The following is a 22,183-nucleotide window of genomic DNA, read 5'->3' on the forward strand; positions in this document are numbered from 1 at the left end:
TTCAAACATGTAGTTTGTAAAAATAGTGTCAGTTACAATTTTTTCTGTATCTAAAGATTTACAAGATAAAATAAAGATCTTAAATTAAAAAAAGGAACAAAATTTCACGAAGATATATAGAAATTATTAGATTTATAGTAAAAATTATTGTAAAGGGAAAAATATAATTAATATACGTTTTAACAAGTTGTTATTCACCCTTATCATCAACCAACACTTAAAACCACTTCGAAATTGCTTGAAACTGCACCACGACTCCATATAAAAAATTTACTAGTATTTGGAATCATGCTTTACTAAAATTCTAAACTTTCACTGTATAATAAACCATCTTCTATATTATAAATTATATGATTCTTAGAAATATAGGAAAATATACCAAAACAAGTATAATTATGATTTTGCAATATATGTATATCATAATACGAATGTAGCGACAATTTTTTCCGATATTGTAAGAAAAAAGTATAAGCAAGTGGGGGCGGAAGTAGTTAGTCGGTAATTTGTGTATACTGTTTGCTGTACTTTGTGACACAATATATAAAAAGCCCATGAAACTAGAAAAAAACTATAAAATCGAGCAATATTCTAATGGGATGATCATACATTTGCAAAGTTTGATATTCAAAATATTAATGGATGTCCATTTCTTCGAATATTAATATGTGTAAAATATTACGTAGCAATTTTCTTACTTTCGCGATATATCTTGAAATGACAACCACAACACAAATAACGTTTGAAGACAGGAATATTTTTCAATCGTTTTAGTTGCAATGCATAATCTGTTTCGAAGAGTTTATTTTTATATAGTTATTTGGTTACCAGTTTTATGCTTTTTTCATTAATTGTTTCGAATTTTGAGCTTTTTTGAAATTAAGTCAAGAATGTAATATGTCAGCAGATTTATGTCAAAATACAACTATATTGCAAAAACAGCAACTTCGCAACTTTCTAATAGAAATCAATATTCAATCACCTTGAGCTTATATGAAAGAAAACTCGAAAATGCCAACTAAGAGGATGAAATATGAAAAATATTGTAAAACTATGCTGGATTGAGTGGATTGAAAATATGCAGTGCCAAATTGTTTCATGGGTGTGACATTTCTCAATTTCATAATTTATATATATCTTCCATTACATGGCAAGTGCTGTTGCAAACTGTCTAAAAGAAGTCAGTAAGCATAGCTCTTGTCTGTAACTGGTAGTGAAATCTACATTGATAATTAGGGGATGCCCAGCCTACATTCGCTCGTCATACGACGAGCTCCACTGATGGATATGGGTACTGCCACCAGCTCTGTGACATCTGTCAATTCTTCTAACAAAGTTGCTGCAAGTCAGAAAAAAGTTGATAAGTCTAACAAACTTACTGGAGTCAGATTACCATTATTGCGCAAAGAAGCCAGTGTTATAAATCTTTCATTGACAGAGAGAACTGTAGTAGGAAAAGGAGTGGGTGCACCTTTACTTAGACCTGAAAGTAGTGCAAGCTTGGAAGCTCGTGGTAATAGTTGGTTGAGTTTAGGCCCCACAGGATTAAGAAAATGTGAAACTACTGTGGGTTTAAGTACTTCTGCTTTAGAGGGCAGACCTATAAATCGCAGTCGAGTATGTTCTCGCTGCTCCAGTTTATTATCATTGGCATCTAGTTCCCGCTACAGTTTAGCTGCAGGCAATTTTGTTCCTGCAAGTTCTCAACAAGCACTTGGACGTATCTTTTGTAAATTATGTCTTGTTGATACTTCTTTTTTTGAAACATTTAAGATAGAAGGCTGTGGTTGTTCCTACTGTAAAGATGTATGTACAAACTTTTTTGATACATATTATCATATGAAAAATTATTGAAAGTAAATATATTTATACATACATATAGTTATTATACATATGTATTTTACATGTTTTAGTGTATGAAAGCATATGTTGAATTTGAAATTGAAGAAGGTGCATATGAAATTAGTTGTCCTGATGCACAATGTGAACATGGAGCAATACTTTCCATGAAGGAAATATCAAGTCTTGTTAGTGCTGAACTTGTGGAAAAACATCATAAATTCCGATTAAACAGAGGTATGTAAACAATACTTTACTTGCTACAAACATTAGTATAACTTAGTTTAACAATTTTTTATATGATATGTAGACGTATCCATGGATAAAGCACGTGCTTGGTGTCCACGTGCAGGTTGCGAAACAATATGTTCTATAAATGCTACTGGCTCAAATGGAACTACTATTGGGCCAGTTCATTGTCCTAATTGCTCTACAGATTTCTGTTCTATATGTCGGGAATCTTGGCATACTGGTCCTTGTTCAGATATTTCCTTAGGTATACCATTTGATGGTGATCATATCAAATGTTGTCCTATGTGTTCTGTACCTATTGAGAAGGATGAAGGATGTGCTCAAATGATGTGTAAAAGATGTAAACATGTGTTTTGTTGGTACTGTTTAGCTTCTTTAGATGTAAGTAAATTTGCTTATAGCTGTATAATAATGGTAATTTTCTCTAAAAATTTTTAAAATTTTATAAATGTATTGAATAATATAGGATGACTTTCTATTGCGACATTACGACAAAGGACCGTGTAAAAATAAGTTGGGTCACTCACGAGCATCAGTTATTTGGCACAGAACACAAGTTATTGGAATTTTTGCTGGATTTGGATTACTCTTGCTCGTTGCATCGCCGTTACTTTTATTGGCCGCACCATGTATTGTATGCTGTAAATGTCGTGTATGTGGTTCATCTAGACTTGAACAAGAAGAAGGTGATACTGCAACGTAGGAAAACATTAAAAGTTTTTCAATATTCCTGTATAATTCCTCTCCACTACGATAAATAATTAAATTAGTGTACCCAATCCGTGCACGTAATTGGCGACTTATATAGATATACATTGAATTTGGTGCATCATAAATTGTATGACAAAAAATAATATAAAAGGAATATAATATCTATATTGCGAAACATTTAATTTTATAAATGAAGCGAAATTTAATAATATTATGTTTTCAATCATTTTTGTGGATGTTACTTATAATCAATAATTATTTTCATTATTTTGACATATTGCAAACTTATGAGCTTAAAAAGGATCAATATATTTGTATATATATTTATGATTGTATGGTATGATTGTTCTTATATATATAAGAAATTTACGTTTATTAAAAGCTACTTAATATCTAATTGATATTTAATAGTTACAATTTAAATTTTGAAAGCTAATAAGACTTTTTTTACTGTTATCAGATTCTAGTAATATTTTCTCATTTTTAAAATCTCTATGTATCGTAAATACTCATAATTTTTGTTTATAACATTCCAGAAAATTATATTTATATTGCATTGGATTGACTGCCATATTCAAAATTGTTTTAAGTTCTTTTTTGTATACATCAAATAATAGCTTCTTTCATAATTGTTTTATATATATGTGACTTGCTGTTATAATCTTTAGCAATACTCAATATTCTGTTCATGTACTTTTACGCTTTTACTAATATATAAAAAAAGTTTTATGAATATATCCATAAATGTAAAATAATAAACAATGTATATCTATATCTGAATTCAGTAAAACTAAGATATGATTGTTTTAAAATCTTATAAATTGTTGATTGTATTGTAGACCTTTTTGTTTTATCAGTGCTACTTCGTTTAGATTGGCAAATAATTAATTGTATGTATATTTATTATCAATCTATATGAATCGTTAAGCTCTACCAAATTTAAAAACATCAAATTTACGAAAACCTGTGAAAATTCCATTATTAATATATACTTAATATATTTACTATTAATGATATATTTATAAATACCGTTTCCCGATTTGGAGGGATATTATTTCGTGTGTGTCTTAAGCAATTCTTTGAATTGATAATAGAATATAGACCAAAAATAGTAAAAGTGGTATGTTATAATACATAAACAATAAAATTAGATTACTATAAAGCATATAAAAAATCCAATTTCTGACTATAATTATATACAATAATACCAGATCTGTTAAAATATTCATTTTTGCCTAAGAAATTTGTGATGAATTTTTGATATAATTGGCATTACAATGTAAGAATGATTTTCCTTATTTTATATGTGCATATACATGTAATCTCACGTGCACAAATGCATGTACAATGAACATACAGTGCATATACATATGTATCATACACAAAGTTAGCGTTGCCTAATCATAGTATGTGATTAGTTAATAACAATGAATTATTAAATAAAAAATAAAATAGATTATGTAAACGTGCAAATTTCTAAATAGACATACATTTACAATCTCTCTTGTATCATTGAGTATAATTGTATATAATCTGTATTTGGGCATGTATAACTGTGTATGTTATTGATCATGATATGTAAATATACGCATAATATATATATATATCATGCGTATATAAAAATACCTGTATCTGTGTTGGTGCAATTTTGCACAGAAGTCAGCTTAAGTTGAATATAAATACAAAATAAAGGATATATCAAATTAAAAGCTAAATAAATGATTAAGATAAGTCATTTACGATTTATTAGTTGTACGTTTTCGTATTAATTCTAATATGATACATCAGCAATTAATGTTAAACAAAGTCATGATCTTCCTATAATTACATCTATCTTTGTTCTATATATTATTTTTTTAATATATATCAAATATAATGTTATTATATTATGTTCTGGAACGAAATCAATTAACATTAATGTACATGTTATTTTTACTTTCATGTCTAATAATTGGAACGACGCATGGTTGGAAGGATTAATTAAAATTTAGTTTTTCTATTATTTTGATTTTAGATATGGAATATATATACATAGATGTAAATAATAATAAAAGTGATTCTTTTATCTTTAGAATGATTGATATTCAAAATTAATGCATACACGCATTTATTACTATAGAACTTAATTTTATGTAAAATTTTAGGAAATTAACAAAACAGGGACAATTTTGAGAATAATGTCAACATTTATTACACAATAACCCATTTATTATTTTTTAATACAATATTTTTTGTAAGAAAATTCAAAACTTGTTTGGGTTAGAATTGATTGGAATGAAACATTTGCATCATTTAAGATGCATCAAATTACAAATAGAATTTTTAGTAGCAGCAAATTTCCACTCGAATGAGTTTCATAGGGCTGTATACTTAAAAAATTCTGCCATTATTTAATGCATCTTGTTTGCTAATTTTTAACGGATCGTGAATGAGTTGGAGATGGTATATAATTCATGAATTATACAATGACAGTTCTGTAGTCCTACTAAAAAGCTGTGATAGATCTTAGATTGATATTCACATATGTGGGCTAATTAAAGAAGAGGAAATAACAATCAGTAATCTAAGTCTATACACTACAACATATTAGTATTATTGTAAAGTTAATGTCAAAAGAATGATTAATAAATTTAATAAAAATGAGTAAATATAACTATAATAGATAAAAATAGATTATTTGATAAGACCCTTAGCTCTAAATAAATCTCTCATCAAACCCTTTAAGTACCCAATTTCTCGTTGTAAATCTGTTACTTTATTTTTTAGTTTTTCATTATATTCAGTGAGCTCACGTTCTTCACCTAATATATCTTTTATTTCTTGCTTTTTTTTCTGCCTATACCGTGTTGCCGCATTTTTATTTTGTTCTTTTTTTCGAACTTTTTTATCTTCGATCGATGGACGGGAATAAGGTTTCTGACGATTCTTTGTTGAAGCACATGTAGATTGTTTCGCACTCTTTTTTTCGGATTCTAAAATCCAATCTGGATCGTCCACGGAATCTTCCGATGAAATGTAGCTACCACCTGAGCTAGTACAAGGACTAGATGGTGGAATATCTTCTGTATACAACCGTACATATTCGTCTACAACAGCTAAGTCATGTGCAACATCCTCCAATGGTACACTTTTTGGATCCCATTGTACAGGTACTTCATTTACATACGATTTTTCCTCTGGAACTACTATGTCATATATGGGTTGATGATTAGGATATAATGGTTGTACAGGTTGTAAAGTAACAAGTAATTGGGTATCCACATTTAATGGTTTATGTGGTGGAGGTGATTGAGGAGGTGTAAGTGTGGAACTTGATGAAGGGACTATTTGATGACAAGCTTCTACATCTTCCAAAACGGTTTCAAACTCTTGTAAGAGAGTTTGTGTGTCATCATGATGGAGAGGAGGTTTTGGAATTTCATTATATGTTGCTGTTTTGACTTGTCCAGTTTCAGCAACTGAGAGTTCCTCAAAAATAGGTAATTCTATCTTCTCCTCTAACCAATCTGAAAAAGGCTCTGAAAGAAATGAATCATTTTATCAAATACAAATAGATACCATTTAGTTTTGTAATTAATTTATAAGTACAAATAAAAAAACAGAAACTGGAGAGAACAGATAAAAATAAATTTGTGTTCTTTTTTTTTACAGATCTGAGTCATGGGAATTTTATATTATCAAAAATATTGATAGCATATTAAATTTTGATAAATAGCAGTATTTACATGAATTTATTTTATCAAATATATTCGTAATTTTGCGATCAAAATTATTAGAAAAATATGATGATAAATGTTTCAAGCAAATATATTAACAACTTATTAATCTTCTGAACATGAAAGTAAGTAGATAAAAATTGAAAACAATACTTGTGTAACTTGTTAACTTAAGAATTAACAGTACTTTTACTTGTATCTTGCATAAAGAATAAGTAGGAGTGGTACATTGATGTATATATAATTTCATGGACGTTACTAGTTTAACTAGAAAAACAAGTTCTTGATTTGCAATTTCTTTGGTTTCTAACATGACAACAACCAATACTAATACATTAGTAGCATGATTATGTAGAGCATAATTGTTATCGAAGATATAATATACTTCTCAGTAATGTCTGAAGGTGTCTTCAGAAATTGAAAAAAAAGAAAAAAGGATCTACTTTTTCTTTGAAATTTAAGTTTACAAATTAAATTTATAAATAAAAAAGTCAATGGAAAGTTTTGAAATGTAGCCAGATTCGATTTTCTTTGTTTGTCACATTTCAATTTTCTTGTTCAGTTTCCAGATAAGTAAAATTCGATTGTCAAGGGAAATATTAAAAAAATTTCTACATCAAAACTTAGTCTACAAACAAATCCTATCTCCTAACTTTTGTTGGATCTTGGATCAGAGTCTAACTTTAAATGTTATCTTCATTTAAATACAGAGGGCATGGGGTTAGATAAGAATGTCCTCTTTTTATTGTAAGGAGCTGTTGTAAATATTACTATTTTGCCACTAAAAATGATAAAATAAAATAACTTTAAGTAAATTTATTCAAAAATAAATTCTGTAGTCCGATTTCTGGTTTTTAAAATAGCATAAATTATTCTTCACCTTTATATATTACCACGATAAAGTATTAAATGATTTAAAAATATGAATATACATGATTTAAAAATATGAATATAAATGATTTAAATATTTGGCATACTACTTTTTTACGCTATATACTAAATATTAATTTAAATATAAGTCCGAGATTTGAGAAAATATTGTGTATAATATCAAAAATATATTTTTCCAAATTAAAAAGTTAGTCATCGAAAATAAATTTATAGTTACGCGCGATCAATAACGTTATATATAATGTATAACTAAAGAAATTTTAAGTTATAGACGAATTTAACAATGTAGTAATTTCATAACAATTGTTTGTAGACATCGATAGATTCGATCCAATTCTGTTATTCGATTATAAGAACAATGTGGCAACAGCGTTCTGATATGCGTAATAAAGATATTTTTTCATTGGAGCGAATGCTAGAAAGAGAGAGGAAATGAAACAAGCGAAAGGAAACGTACCACTGTAACATATAGCAGCCATTATCACGTGTGTCTGTTTTCGCCTAAATTCTTATTTAAAAAAAAGAAAAGAGGGGGGGTATACATGTGGTATAATTAAATGAAATAAAAAACTGTTTTTTAATATATATGGTGGTTTCGTCGACGTAAAGCAGCCAAGTCCACCAATGGGACGCGAATCGTACCGATTCAACGTCTTTTTACAAGTTTTTGGGAGTTGACAATGATTTCTCGGTTCCACGTGTAGCGATATGCGAACTGCATGCTATTATACAACATTAGCACACTCCAGCATCGAGAAGCTAGGCCTTTTTCTCCGTTCACTTTTAAAGGTGCCAGTATTGTTAAAATTCTTGTTCTAGACACGAATCTTTCTAACTATTATATGCATATTATCTAGTTTCGTTGGTTGTATTTCTTGCGATCAATTTAAATTATACGATCATGGGATACTACGCACTTCACCAATCACTTGTCATCGATTATCGATCAATATGATCAATTAAAAATCACCATAAACGATGGTTTTAGTCTGACGGAAACTGGTTTGAAATTTAATATTTATCAGTTTATGTAGTTCGGAGTCCCACTACCGATCGAAACAAATATTGTGAACACGTGCAATAGGCTAACGTATGTTATGAAAAACTCACATTCGAAATAAATTGGATTTTGTCTTTTTCAAATGAATAATGTCTATAGACGTTTAAAACTTAAATACAATACAGTATATGATTCATAATAAAGTATTAAACAGTCAATTTTCTCGGCTGTTCAGATCACTGACACCGTCGACGACACACGCTTTAAATTATAATGAACGTGACAGATTCTACTACACTGAGAGAGACAGAAATCTTTCTTAACTCGTATAGAAAAACGATTTTAGCCAGACTATTGATAAATATAAAACAATAACAAAATGTATTGTTTGTCAAACGATTGAGTATCAATAGGAAATTGACTTATAACGAAACTAGTAGACAGAATCGTACGATCAGCTTGCAATACTGCGAGAGACCACTCCTGCTTATCTTTGGACTTTCCCCTCTGACGCCCCTACTCCAACACCGTTAAAACACACGTCATTCCCCTATCGGCCTTCAACCAAAGCCGTTTGTATAGAGGTTAACCAGTTTGTCCCACTCTCCTTTCCAGAAAAAAAGAAAGGAAAATAAGATACATGGTAGAGGAAGTGAGAAGAACGAAAGCGATAGGAATACATCGACAATGCAGCCGGACAAAACGCTAACATTTAATTTCTATGCTTTAAGTGCATACAGTTTTGAAAACTACAGGACATTAGTTTAATAAATCCATTGGTTATACAGTTTGTTTATATATATATAAATCAATTAGAAATATTCGCTCTTCACATTCACGTACCATTTAATATGTAAAGATATATAATATGTACCACAATATATATGGTTCGTTTTGAACATAGCATATTACAGTAACTTCAGACTTTATCAATTCTACTTATCCTCAAAGTAATTCAAGTATAAAAAAGTCTAAAATACAGTTGAGGAAACATGCATTTTTTAAACCAATATATAGGTCTCTATATAAATATTTTTGCTTGCAAAATACGTGTTTTTTAAGTACATAGTTTGATGTTTATATAAAACAATTTTGTCTTTCCATTATACTTAAAATGAAAGTTGCAGTAGATTACATTGTACTGATTATAAACTTGAATTAGTAGATTACATTTATGTTTAGAATGTATATAAATCTAAAAAAAATATTTTGATATAGTAACTGATTACAAAAATGAGACGTAAGATATATGAGCAATATGATCCTAAACTTTTAATATTTCTAATTCATTTGTTCATAAATTAATGTGTACAGGCTTATTATAAGGTCATTACAGTTTGTAAGAACTTTATATGAATATTCTTACCTTCTTTAATCCATTCATCTAATTTTTCCAGAAGTTTTGTAGCCACTTGTGCACGAGTAGGATGGTCTTCATATGCAGCAGGTGTAGCAACTTCTTTAGTAGGATCTACAGATTTATCATCAAATAAAAACCAATCATCTTCAAATTCATTCGACAGTGTCCCACTAGGGGATACTGGCTCGAACTTCCATAGCCAACTCTCCTGGTCCTGATTGGATGCCATTGTCGTTATAGTCCCAATCAAGATGTGTTAAAAAAAGATGAAAAGAAATTTGTGTCGGCTGTGCGACGTAGCTCAAAATGAGCGCCATATTGGCTCTGAAAATATTAAATATATGTATTATGGATAATGCAAACAAATATGTATGACAAATTGAATAATTCTGTGTTATTGAATGCATTTTGTTTCTTATTAAATATTTCAAGTATGATATAAGAAGATACCTTATTATTTGAAATTTGAATTGCAAATTCCAAAACAGAACAAAGTAAAAACAATGAAAACATAATGTGAGACATGAAAAATGAATTATTTATTAATCGGAGACTATTAATAAATTACATCATCTATAATTGTATCGTTTATTCGTTACATAAGTTAAAAGTAATTCGTAACCATAAAATATATCTATAAAATGTGAGAAAAATGACCAATTACATCTTCATGACGCAACATTAGATCATGTCATCTGGCCAAATTTTTTGATCATGTTTCGTGACTTAATCGTGCCATAACCTGATTTTGAAACGTAATGTGTAATAGTAACGTAACATTGAGGGGAAAAGATGCATATTAGTTGGTGAAAGGAGTGTTTTTTAAGTTTAAGCGATCTATGGTAGTCTCAGACCTCGGGCATGGATACGATTCACAAAATGGCAGACATATCGTACAATGATCCGAATATCAAATACAAAATTAGTTTTTTTTGGATGATAAATATTACTTACTCCATGATTAATTAGTCGTGTCGGCACACTTGCGTGTGCAAGCTGTTTTGTGAACTACTGACTCATCTTGCTCGTGATGCGAAATATAGAAAATATTCAAACGTCTTTCCTTTGTGACACATGGATGGCGAATGAGCGTCTCTTTCGGAGAATTTGACCGCTGAGGTCACGTGATTAGGGAATGCGTACGCAAAGGTGCTCAGTTTGAAGCATTTTCATGGATTTTCTGCGCAGGTTATGTCACTGCGATATCGTATATTTTTTCTTTTTTTTTTACTTTCTACGCGTATTGTTATAATTACTGCTTTGATTTGATAGTATTATAACTCTATATATAATTATTAATAATTTGGTGGTAGTTTTTAAATGTAATATAAAATACATTATAATTAAATGTTTTCGTCGTAAATTAAAAGAACTGTGGTTTAATAATTTATGGGTGTTATCCCTCGAAAAAATATGTTTATACATATTTTTGCATATCTTTTATTTTATAGTCATTAAACTTTATTATTTGAAAAAGAAATACGACTTAGTGGAGAGATTGGGATGGCAACTCTTAAGAAAAATACAACATAAATGGAGAATGAAAGGGATATTTTGCAATACTTGACATGAATAATGAACAGATATTTTCATTTGATAAAAAACATTTATTATGTAATTATATTTTCTAAAACACATTTATAAGTGATTGTTTCGAAATACGCGGGAATTTTAATTCTTGGCAATAAATTTCATATTTCTCCATGTGATTAGTCAAGTAATTAATAAGAAATCATATCAAATACATGAAATAATGATATTTCTTTGCACTTCCTACATCTTGTACATCGTATATTTATGTATATTATGATTCAACTTTGTAACAATTATCGAATATACATATAATTAAATTTCTTTATCTAATTAATAATAGTATGGAATTGTTTCTTTGACAACTACACGTTGTTTGGTGGTTAGTTACTTCTTTTCTGCTTGAAATAGTCATTCCTTAAACACTTATTTATAAACATTCCAAATATTGTTCTTGTGTGTACCGGTACAAGTAGTACAATGATCTTCTGAATCCCATGGCACCAATAGCCTGTACTGGAATTCGTCTTTCCAAGCGTGTTAATCGCATTTTTGGCATATGTCGTCGTACTAGGAACAAAAATACTAGATACCTGTAACGTTATTAATTAATTACAACCATTATCTGCAAATTAATTCACTCATTTTCACGTATTTATCTTCGATTTACCTGTAATCGATCGCTGAACGCGTTTATCTTTGTATTTACGAAAAACGGGGTCAAATGCTGTACAGTTATTCCACATTTGGAATATTCGGCTTCGAGCGCCTCAGAAAAGCTTTTGATGTAAATCTTTGTCGCTGCGTACACAGTCATTAATGGCAATGGTTGAAATGCCGAACCGGATGATATGTTAACGATAGCACCTTTTCCACGTTTTTGCATTTGTCCGATGACTATTCGTGTCATTAATGTAGTAGCTCCAACGTTGACATTGATGATATCCCATAATGTGTCTTCTGGGACTTCTCCAACATACATCGGATAACTATACTGCATACCTACGTTGTTTACTACAACATTGAACTAGGTTTATATGTATAAACAGACAAGCATCTTATTTTACATTAACGATTTTCGATAGATAAATATCATGTTGCGTAAAAAATAAAATTTATAAACGGATTCATAAATGTAGACAAAATATGCAAGAAGATAAAGATGTCTCAGTCACCTAAGATACTAATTGGAATATCTTTCAGTTGTTTCGCAAGCTTCTCAAAAATTTCTTTGCCTTTGCTGAAATCCGCCACGATCACCTGTACTTTAATTGTCGGATTCTCTTGTATAATTTCATTTTTTGTTTTCTCCAGTTTCTCTAGAGTACGACTGATTAGCACCAGGTTTATTCCTTTTGCAGCTAACTCTTTTGCGTAAGCTTTGCCAATCCCATCGGTGGATCCAGTTACGACTTAAATGAAATATTTCTTAATATTTGACGAATATATACGTTATATATTTGAGTAATTCTTACCTGCCCAATCGCCAAACTTTGCTCGTAGATCGAGTGGTTTCGAGTTAATTATCGGCACGAGGATCTCCCATAGCGCACCACAAATTCTGCTGACAGAATTTGCAAACAACCACAATACTAGCACAATGACGAATAGCCAGAATACAACTTGTTGTAGCATTTTCCTTTGAAGTAATTATTTCGTTTTATAGCTCCGAACAAAATGATAGGAGGTTGTTGTCTGCGAAACATTTTATGTTCTAATTTAAATAAAATCGAGAAGATTGACCATATCAACTTCTTATATGAGAAAATAATTTCGATGATGATGCAGAATCTTTAAACTATTGGTTCATCAGTTTAAAATATTTTATAATTTGTTTTCTATATATAGAATTACAAGTATAATTCGCGTTGTTAATGTGTCATGTTACCTAAATTATTGAACTGTTCTATTTCTTGTAAACAAATATGATAGCAATAATATGTTATGATCATGGCACGGTATGATTTTCACGAATATTGCTAACGACAATAATTTCTTTACCTCCCTACGATACTTCGTTTTATTTATTTTTAGGCGATGGTTAGTCAACGAAGACCGAAACGAGACTGAAACCACTTGTGATAGGTTGACGGTATAAAAGGCGACTGAAGGCTAAACACTTTCTCCAGTTGGTATAAACAACATGATGTGACGGACCAACAGGTGACTATTACATTCTAAACTATAGGTGACTATAATTCGGTTCCTTACGTGCATGAAGTGCAAAATGATAGAATTATTTCTGTTTTACCTTCTCTGGGCGACAATTTGTCGTCGACTCACGCTAGATCTGTCGATAGAAATATGTTTGATCAGAACTCTTGCATTTGTTATGCATCTAATTAATTTTTTATTCTTTGTAATTATTGATCACATGTTATTTGATTGCAATAAGTGGAAAATTCTAAATGCTGGTAATTAACAAGGTTGAAGTCATTATTGCACCTATTTATATACCTTCAGCGTTAATTTTTTTTCACCTTATATACGAAGTGGAAAAAAAGCGAATTGTATATGAAGTAGTCAACAATTTATATTACGATTAAGATTACCTTTCTATGATATGCATGTTTTCTATACCATGTAATTTTTCTATGACTATCTCAACGAACTTAGGGAATCTTAATGAAGAAAAATCAAATTTTGCAATATTTACCAGACGAATTCGTGGCAACCCCAGCCTCGGAAAGTGGGTACACAGGTGAAGGAAAAGGATCGCCACGTTTGCCAGCGAAGAAACGAGGATGGGACGCAATAGACGCGCGCGCAGTTTCTTTCACTTCTACAAACTAGCACCACGTTCCATTCTTATGTCAGAGGGGCCTCCGAGTCAAGGCAATAGCCGTTTGTCCATCGTATCGGCTCGACCGTCCGAAGTATTTCATATCGCGTGTCTACCTCGAAATCTTCGGTGTTTCTAGTGACATTTCGCGCCACGTGTTTGTCATCGATTAATTAAATTAGATTAAAGAATTTGACTAGAGGGGGACTCAGCTAAATGTAGGTCGTTTTATTTAAGAAGCAGTTTATCCGCGATATTTTTTGCAACGAATTCCCAAGAATTTTGGGGGGACGTTCGATTTTTACGAAGGTGCACGAGCCAGTAAAACATGCCACGTAGAATTTGGCAGCGCATGGTCCAATCTGTTGACGCATAACAGGTGAGTCTCTCTCATCTTTCGACTATTCGAGGACGATGACGCGTGCTCGAATAATTTTCCGGCTCGACTGCTCGCGTGTTTGTGTTGACAGTTAAGCACGACGAACATCGATATCTCGTGGCATCGATAATTTCTATTGATGCAAAAGATAAACGTAAGTATTTATCACTATGGTTCTTAATCAGAAGGAGAACTCGCACGATACGGTCAAGAACGAGTTCCAATGCCATTGCATAATGGAATACGAGATTTGATTTGCAACGTCGTTCGATTATTAGACCGCTTTATTGACGTAACGAATTTTTAATGTCTATTATTCCATCTGCAGCATAATTCACTTTCGTATTTTAATCTCAACCGATATCATGGTCGAAGGTTATCGAGAGGTTAGCTCATTTATATATTGGGTGAGTCTCGTTCGTTCGCCGTTAATCCTTCGTTCATAATTACTTGGATAAGGGAATTTCAAAATAAATCTAACGATAATTGTTAGAATGATTGTAAAAATGTCGTCTATTTGTTTTTATGTGGTCTTTTTGACGTTAAGAGTCGGCGTTAACAGCTGAAGCGTCACCGATAACTAAGGATCAGTTATAACGGGCATAGTAATTTCATAGCCATGAATATCGATGTTTCCATTCATGAATCCAGAAGGTATTTAGACCAGGATGCTTTTTTGCATGAAACTTGTCAATTCCCATAGTTGTTATCTTAAACCTTTGTAGGATGTTACAAGTAAAATGATAATATAGAAAGATGCCGTACGATGACAAAATTATCTTGATCGGTGCAAAATATTTAATTTTTGTGCAAAAATTTATTAGCCAGTCTATCGAGTATTTTATTCAATTTTTATGAATACAGTGTCATTTTATAATGCTGTCTACTTTTTTATTCCATAGAAAATCTTTACGTAACAGAAATTGATACTCTGTTATCATAATCTATTTTTGAACTTACATACTAACGTTTAATAAATTAATCTAAATTTAATCTTTGCAAAGAAATGGTGTCATGGCCTAAAAGGGATATGTATGTATCATGAAATTTTAGAACAGGTCTTCTCTCGAGAGATCGGATGAATTTTTTCTTCGCGGAAAAGTGGTTTAGCTTCAAGCCGTTTCGAATTAAACGTAGCCCACTTTCGCAGCTTGTTAAAGAAGTATGCTCTAGATATCTAGATGTCAAATGTACCGTGCGCTGTCCATTCAGAACCGGCTTTAAAGGACTTTAGTCGGAAAAGAATTCGAAACGGTGGCGCTTGACCTAATTATCGTGTCTTTTGGATTCCGGTTACGATATAGATCGTTCTATGCTTCGACTGCATTGATAATTATCGAATGTGTTTAACTTACTTCTTGTTTTCTCTTTCGCAATGGTTAAATAATTCGTTGAGTTTGCACGCGATTTACGAAGAGTGAATGCATGGCTGGAATCGGGAGAATTGACATCAATGACGTTTAATTGAAGTAAGGTGGCTGAGCTGCTGGTATTTCTCAAGCGATTAAAATTGACTCGGCAAAGCATATAACACGATCGCGAAAGCAAACATTTTACGTACCTCAAAATAACATTCTTTCATTCTTTTTTCTTTTCTTTTCCTTGAACGATGTTTTTATACGTAAGAAATTCCATTTGTAATGGAACGTATTTTTGAACTTTACAGGAACATTTGAACAAATAAAAAAGTTTGATAAATAATTCTATATCAAGATAAATCAATGTCCCGGGTGGACGGAAAGGACGATGACAGAATGCCGTGTTTGGGGGACAGTTCTGCTTCTTATCAATATTTCAAGTTTAATGGTAGATGCGAGCGCATTTGGGGGACGCACTTCGACGAACGATGAGAAAAGAAGATCCTTCGAGACGGAGGATTCTGTATATTCTTGGACAGGACCGAACGCCCTGGCGAGATCCGCTTTGGTGGAACGTCAGGAGAGATTACAGTACAATTGCGAGGAGATTTTCGAAGACAGAAACTCTCTGAATGAGGACTTGAATCCAGAATCCTTTAGGAATATTCTCGTCGACGAACAACACGAACTTTTATACTGTTACGTTCCCAAGGTACAAATAAATTCTAGATAAAGGAAGCAAGAAAAGGAGTAGGTGATTTTAGGAAAATAATATTTCAGCTAAGAATCGAAAGAATTATGGAACTTTTTGATGGGTTCTATTTAAAACATGCGCCGTGGAACTTTTTTAGAAAATGTTCTCGCATTATAAGTTTCGGTGAGGATAGATAAAGAAAAGTTCTTGAAAAAAAAGTTTTAATCTGGATAGAGCTTATAAAATATAAAAATAAAGATTTTTCTATAACAAGAAGAGATGTTTTATTCATCAATATTAAATCAATATTCATTAGCATTAAAAGGTTCTTAATTAATGTAACAAATACCATCCAATGAATAATAGTACAACAATATTAACTAATTATTACAGTTTTCTGAATATTCTGAATATGTTATTTATTTATTTATAATATTTGTTTAAATTCAATTCGATATATTTATTTGTAATGAAAATAACAGTTAGGAAGGTAAGAATACATACATGGTATTTACAGATATATATTATCTATATGTATATTATATTATAGAATTGCTATGTATTTCAGATTATTTACATTATAAAAAAGTCTTATCTAGGTATTATTCTTGATAAATCCTCTTTTCTGCTCAGTACTTATTATGAAATTATTAATTACTTATATTATAATTTTCATACCTTTTATTCAATAAACATATGAATAATTATTATTATTATTTAATAAAATTAGTACTATTATTAAATATAATTAGTACTAAATAGTTTATTAACTTTATTTATCTTATGGATCTTTTTTAATAGACGGTTTAAAATAACCTGTTACCATGGAACTTGTTATTATACATATTCAAAAATATACATTCTATTAGAACATTTTTTAAAGAAGCTTCTAAAGGTAACATGTCTTTCCATAAAAACTCCACGCGAACAGATATTATCTCAAACGAAACATATAAGTTTGAGTAGAAGTTTTTTTAAAAACGAAAGATTACTCTTTATTTCGAACCTTGATTTCAACAGATTCATAATGTTTAGCAAAATATCACATATTTCGTTCTTAAACATAATTAATGATAATATATTTTCCTGATCTTTAACAAAAAGCTCGATTTCCCTACAATAGTTCCAATAATGTCGTTCTTCAAACATATTAAGTTAGTAACTGGAAATTGTATAGCAGAGCGTTTTACAACTTGTACACGATCATTACGGACGTTATCTCTTATATTATTGTGATTCTTTTGTTTCATTCTAAATCGACGGATTCGTGTATCAGGTTGCGTGCACGAACTGGAAACGAGTTCTGATGGTGGCCACGGGGAAATGGCCAGGTAATGATCCTATGGAAATACCTGCTGATCAGGCGCATTCTCCAGGTACCTTTCAGAGGCTCACCAACTATACCTTGTCCGAAATAGAACGAATGTTGGCGACTTACGACAAACTGATCGTCGTCAGGCATCCTTTAGAAAGGTTGCTGTCCGCCTATAGAAACAAGCTGGAGGCGAAACACGAGAAGAGTTCGAGATACTTCCAAACTCGTTTTGGAAAGAAGATTATCAAGGTATCGCTTGATTTTTGTTCCTTTTTCTCTCTTGCCTCGCATGAGAGAGATATCAAAGGAATTATAATGAGAACGTTCTTTTTTGCAGAGGTACAGACAAAACGCCACTGTAGAATCGCTGAGAAATGGTGATGACGTGACATTTAGAGAGTTCGTACAGTTCGTCACAGATGATTCGTCGAATGAGACACGAAACGAGCACTGGAAGCCAATTTACGAGCTCTGTCATCCATGCCTGGTTAATTATAATCTTGTCAGCAAGTACGAGAGCTTAGTTGAGGATGCTACAGAAGTTTTGGAACGGATGGGGGTCGAGTCAGTCAAGTAAGCGTTTACTTTATCCTTGTTTAGATCCAATATAGATGAGCGAATTTTTTCGTGCTAGTATTTCACGCGATTATTACACGCGAGAATATTTCACGCATAAACATGACACGCATGATTATTTTACGAGAGAGCATTACACGCGCTACCACATTCATTTCAGTAATCTATTGGATTATATAAGAAAATATGTATACTTTTTAGGTGTTTATTTGTAGAATTCAATTCCTAGCTAGAAATATATACGATATTTATTGAAGCAATATCGCGTAGTTGGCGCAATCAAAGTGTCCGACTATGAATGTTCATTCCTTTCAAAGAAATATTCCTACTTAATCCATTACTTTATATTTCGTTGCTATGTGTATATTGTCCTTTGATCAACACGCGAAACAAAATCGGTCGTTTGCAATCGATCCTTTTGATTCTGATTAATCAAAATTGGTTATTTTTATAGTTTCCCATCGAAACCAGTGAACAGTGAGCCAACAGCGAAGAAACTAGAAAAGTATTATTCTACGTTGACGTACAGGCAACTTCGAAAGTTGGTAGATTTGTACAAGTTAGACCTAAGGCTGTTCGATTATTCACTGGAGGACGTGTTGGGATTCTCGTTGGCATGACTGAATTTTCATCGAGGATTTTTGTAAATAATACGCTTCAAATTATGAATAGAGATGCGCTAACGGTTAAATAGTTTGGTACTTGCTCGTTTCCATGTGTTCTGTTCTCAATATATGCAAACATGATCAGTTCGCGTGCGGTCATTTGTACGGGTCTTTCCACCGTATTTATGCTCGTAGTTATTAATTAATCAATTGAGTCACAGAGAACAATGCTCAAGCAGCATCGAACCGGTTGTTTCACAAATCTTTAAAGTAGCCGCTAGTCGAGCAGAGAGATTTTTTCCTCCTTTGTCGTTGTACTTATTTTTAAAACGCACGGAATCCCCCGTGCCAAGAATTTAAGGATATAAAAACCGGTTGGTAGATTGTTTGTGCCAATGAAACAACTGTTGATAATTGAAACCTTCGAGAATGATCTTCTTCGTGTTTATGGGTATTAAATATCCGGATGTTATTGATGCAAATGTCGTCTTACCTATGTAGATACTTAACAGAAGATCTTGTGGATTGTGTCTTAAGTAAACCTGTAACAGAATTCCCGCCATATTTGTGTACCTACGTATGTTAGTAATAAGGATACAAAAATTGTACGACACACATTCCTATAATTAATCAATTTTATAGCGTATACTATAAGTTACCGCCCAAACCTCTCTTTTTACCAATACACTACTGTAATTCCATCTCGAGCGAAATAAAGAAATATTTTATAAAATTGTGTAATGTCTTACTTACTATACATAGATACACATGATAAGCTTGAGAAATATTAAGAGATAAAGAAATCTATGAATTAGGTGTGTCTCTGGCAAATATTACGTAAATAGCTGTCCAAAGTTTAGATCGGATCTGTTAGTGAACTTTGTCCATTATAAGGTTAACGTTTGATTTTCACGTTAAAATTAGTCGAAGGTCTGGAAATGATGAACGATGTTAGCGTACATTAGCTAAAGAGAAACTGCTCTGCGTAGCTTAATCAAATGTTAAAACTACGCGAACAGGATTTCGTCGGAGATTAAAATAGCCCTAGCCATCAATCAAATCGAAAGGCTCCTCTTTACTAAACGCTATTACTCAAGAAAGATCGATTAGAAATTCTCTTTATCTCTTCCATTATCTTTGTTTTCTTTAAGAGATTGCTATAATTTTGAAAGAAAACAATAGATCGTCGCGTTGGAATATTTTTGTGAATCATCAATGTTTTTCTTTTTTTACGGAAAAAGTTTTATATTTTTGTTATACTTCGTCACGTGGGAAATACCGTGGCGCCAGCACGTGAATTCTGTCAACATTCCAAGTTTGACGCGTGGGCGGGAGTAAGTTTTGCTTAAAAATAAGAGTTCATTCCTTTTGGTCTTTAGTATATAGTTAAATGACATCGACCGTTTCTTACGACCTGTTATAATTAAATTAACGCACTGACGGTGTACGACTGGTTTGTGTTGTATTGGCCGTAACGCTGATACGCACGTTTACGCACTTGCCATTTACGTCGCGAGCCCTATTTAATACATCAAACCGTTAGAGCCATCTGTAACTTGTACAGAGATAAAATCAGTAAGAGGGATTCATCGATAAATCATTCAATAAAGGAAAAGAAATAAAAAGACTGCAGAATGTTTTGTACGTAGAACTGTGGATAAATCTGTATCTTCATTACTTCTGACATTTTTTCTTAAAAGGTATATGAAAGGTATATAAGACACTTTAAATCAAATATTTCTTAGAAAAGTTCAAAATTTGAGATATTAAAGATGATGTAATTTATGACGTATTTTAATGTTTCAGGTTTGGTTAATTTCTCATATTGCCATGATGCCTCTAAGAGACCGTTGACTCTTAACGATTCGTGATCGTCATCCAGATGACCGTGAACCATCGAATATCTTTACGTCGATGATGATCATGAATCGATTCGGAACATTTTCCATCGAAGTTGTATCCGATATTCACGATGCTTAATATAACTCGAGGTGGCGGAACTCGTTGGTTTCTCACCAGTAAAAGACGGTGGTGGGACCTCGATCTACCAATCCTGGATCAGATGTTATAAGGGAAGGTGCAACGTGTCGGTATCCGCGATCGAACTGGTGGGGATTTCACACGGTTCCTGGAGGAATTTCGGGATCTTCGTTGTATCGTGAATCCTGCGTTGAGTGATCTAGTCGGAGATCGTACGCAAAGTGGCGCGGTGCTTGGTTATTCGTCTCGATCGTTTTCAGATTTCATCGTCTGACTCCAACGTTTCCGGTCATCAGCCGGATCTTTCAGTCGTCGAGCGAATTTTTGAGGGTTTCGTGATCTTTTTTCGAACTTTCGTTCAATCGAATTGACGGAAGAGGCGCCGGAAGGAATAAAAAAGAAATACTCAACACGACGATTAATATTTTGGGTATTAATATTTTGAGTATATGTATATCGTGATTACACCTGATATTGATTTTTCTTTAGTGTCGTGAATCATCCTCTGTGAATGCTGAAAAATGCCACAGGCAGCCCACGAAACGAAAAACATCTTAACCACGTACTTTATATTGATCCTCTTGCTGATTTGCCTCTGGTTGTTGTACTCGGGATTGTTTTAACTCTAGAATACATTCCTCGCCATGGTAAGTTCGCTTGCGATTATCTCTTGTAGACAATTGCTCTACTTAACGTCTGCTTCCTATTGTAGTGATCATTGAAGTCTCCGCAACAATGGTGCACTCTGTTACTTTACAACAAAATCTCTGCTTCGTAGTAAAGTGTTGTATATTATCATTTTTATTTTTGTTGATTTTAGGAGTGAAGTAAGAAGCACAAAGAGTATCACACACGTTCGTCGATAACCAGATATCCTTGATAGATCTACGATTACTCAGGATATGCCAGATACCAGTTTTTCCTCCATCCAATTAACGACTGCTCCCTCTCCGCGTCGCTTTCGCGACGATACCTGTTTCAAAATGAAGGAGACAAGCGTAATCCACTTAAGCTCTTTTAAGGTTCTCTATGAGTTTCATGTTCGTCTACCCTTTTCCCCCACGATTTTATGTATTTCACGGACACGATAATTGGACGTCAAAGAGATAGTTCTATTTCTAATAAAAGGAATAGCCAAATTTAAGGTGGTTTCGTCAGAAACAGGGGCGTGACCGTACTAGTACGATGATCAAAGGGA

The 22,183-nt window shown here is 32.2% G+C and overlaps 4 protein-coding genes and 1 long non-coding RNA gene across 12 annotated transcripts; 3 read left to right on the plus strand and 2 right to left on the minus strand.

Annotated features, from left to right (window-relative positions):
- The first annotated feature begins 256 nt into the window (after positions 1-256).
- Positions 257-5,473, plus strand: LOC122571832 (probable E3 ubiquitin-protein ligase RNF144A). 2 transcript variants are annotated; one of them, XM_043736047.1, is made up of 5 exons: positions 257-498; positions 1,234-1,803; positions 1,911-2,073; positions 2,147-2,469; positions 2,555-5,473. In XM_043736047.1, the coding sequence occupies exons 2-5, from the start codon at positions 1,237-1,239 to the stop codon at positions 2,789-2,791; spliced, it is 1,290 nt and encodes a 429-aa protein (XP_043591982.1). In that variant the 5' UTR covers positions 257-498; positions 1,234-1,236; the 3' UTR covers positions 2,792-5,473. The 2 variants fall into 2 exon arrangements, with proteins under 2 accessions (XP_043591982.1, XP_043591981.1); XM_043736046.1 differs by lacking the exon at positions 257-498 and adding an exon at positions 505-1,099.
- On the minus strand, positions 4,966-10,877 carry LOC122571833 (activating transcription factor of chaperone). 2 transcript variants are annotated; one of them, XM_043736048.1, is made up of 3 exons: positions 10,721-10,877; positions 9,773-10,090; positions 4,966-6,317 (listed from the first exon to the last, which is right to left on the minus strand). In XM_043736048.1, the coding sequence occupies exons 2-3, from the start codon at positions 9,993-9,995 to the stop codon at positions 5,473-5,475; spliced, it is 1,068 nt and encodes a 355-aa protein (XP_043591983.1). In that variant the 5' UTR covers positions 9,996-10,090; positions 10,721-10,877; the 3' UTR covers positions 4,966-5,472. The 2 variants fall into 2 exon arrangements, with proteins under 2 accessions (XP_043591983.1, XP_043591984.1); XM_043736049.1 differs by lacking the exons at positions 9,773-10,090; positions 10,721-10,877 and adding an exon at positions 7,864-8,854.
- Positions 10,878-11,352: 475 nt separating this feature from the next.
- LOC122571837 (inactive hydroxysteroid dehydrogenase-like protein 1) lies at positions 11,353-14,090 on the minus strand. Of its 3 annotated transcripts, XM_043736060.1 has the most exons (6): positions 13,953-14,090; positions 13,548-13,586; positions 12,772-12,991; positions 12,472-12,708; positions 11,967-12,310; positions 11,353-11,889 (listed from the first exon to the last, which is right to left on the minus strand). In XM_043736060.1, the coding sequence occupies exons 3-6, from the start codon at positions 12,929-12,931 to the stop codon at positions 11,680-11,682; spliced, it is 951 nt and encodes a 316-aa protein (XP_043591995.1). In that variant the 5' UTR covers positions 12,932-12,991; positions 13,548-13,586; positions 13,953-14,090; the 3' UTR covers positions 11,353-11,679. The 3 variants fall into 3 exon arrangements, with proteins under 3 accessions (XP_043591995.1, XP_043591996.1, XP_043591994.1); XM_043736061.1 differs by lacking the exon at positions 13,548-13,586; XM_043736059.1 differs by lacking the exons at positions 13,548-13,586; positions 13,953-14,090 and adding an exon at positions 13,298-13,541.
- Positions 14,091-14,127: 37 nt separating this feature from the next.
- On the plus strand, positions 14,128-19,738 carry LOC122571834 (carbohydrate sulfotransferase 11). Of its 4 annotated transcripts, XM_043736053.1 has the most exons (6): positions 14,128-14,457; positions 14,549-14,611; positions 16,124-16,527; positions 17,786-18,073; positions 18,162-18,397; positions 18,855-19,738. In XM_043736053.1, the coding sequence occupies exons 3-6, from the start codon at positions 16,204-16,206 to the stop codon at positions 19,018-19,020; spliced, it is 1,014 nt and encodes a 337-aa protein (XP_043591988.1). In that variant the 5' UTR covers positions 14,128-14,457; positions 14,549-14,611; positions 16,124-16,203; the 3' UTR covers positions 19,021-19,738. The 4 variants fall into 4 exon arrangements, with proteins under 4 accessions (XP_043591988.1, XP_043591986.1, XP_043591985.1 ...); XM_043736051.1 differs by having other exon boundaries at positions 14,128-14,611; XM_043736050.1 differs by lacking the exon at positions 14,549-14,611.
- A 926-nt stretch (positions 19,739-20,664) lies between these two features.
- On the plus strand, positions 20,665-22,155 carry LOC122571842. The gene is made up of 3 exons (XR_006318248.1): positions 20,665-21,415; positions 21,475-21,632; positions 21,806-22,155. It is a non-coding gene; the product is annotated as an uncharacterized LOC122571842 (long non-coding RNA).
- Positions 22,156-22,183: the final 28 nt, after the last annotated feature.

This window comes from Bombus pyrosoma, linkage group LG10 (genome assembly GCF_014825855.1).
Source record: "Bombus pyrosoma isolate SC7728 linkage group LG10, ASM1482585v1, whole genome shotgun sequence".
Lineage (NCBI taxonomy): Eukaryota > Metazoa > Arthropoda > Insecta > Hymenoptera > Apidae > Bombus > Bombus pyrosoma.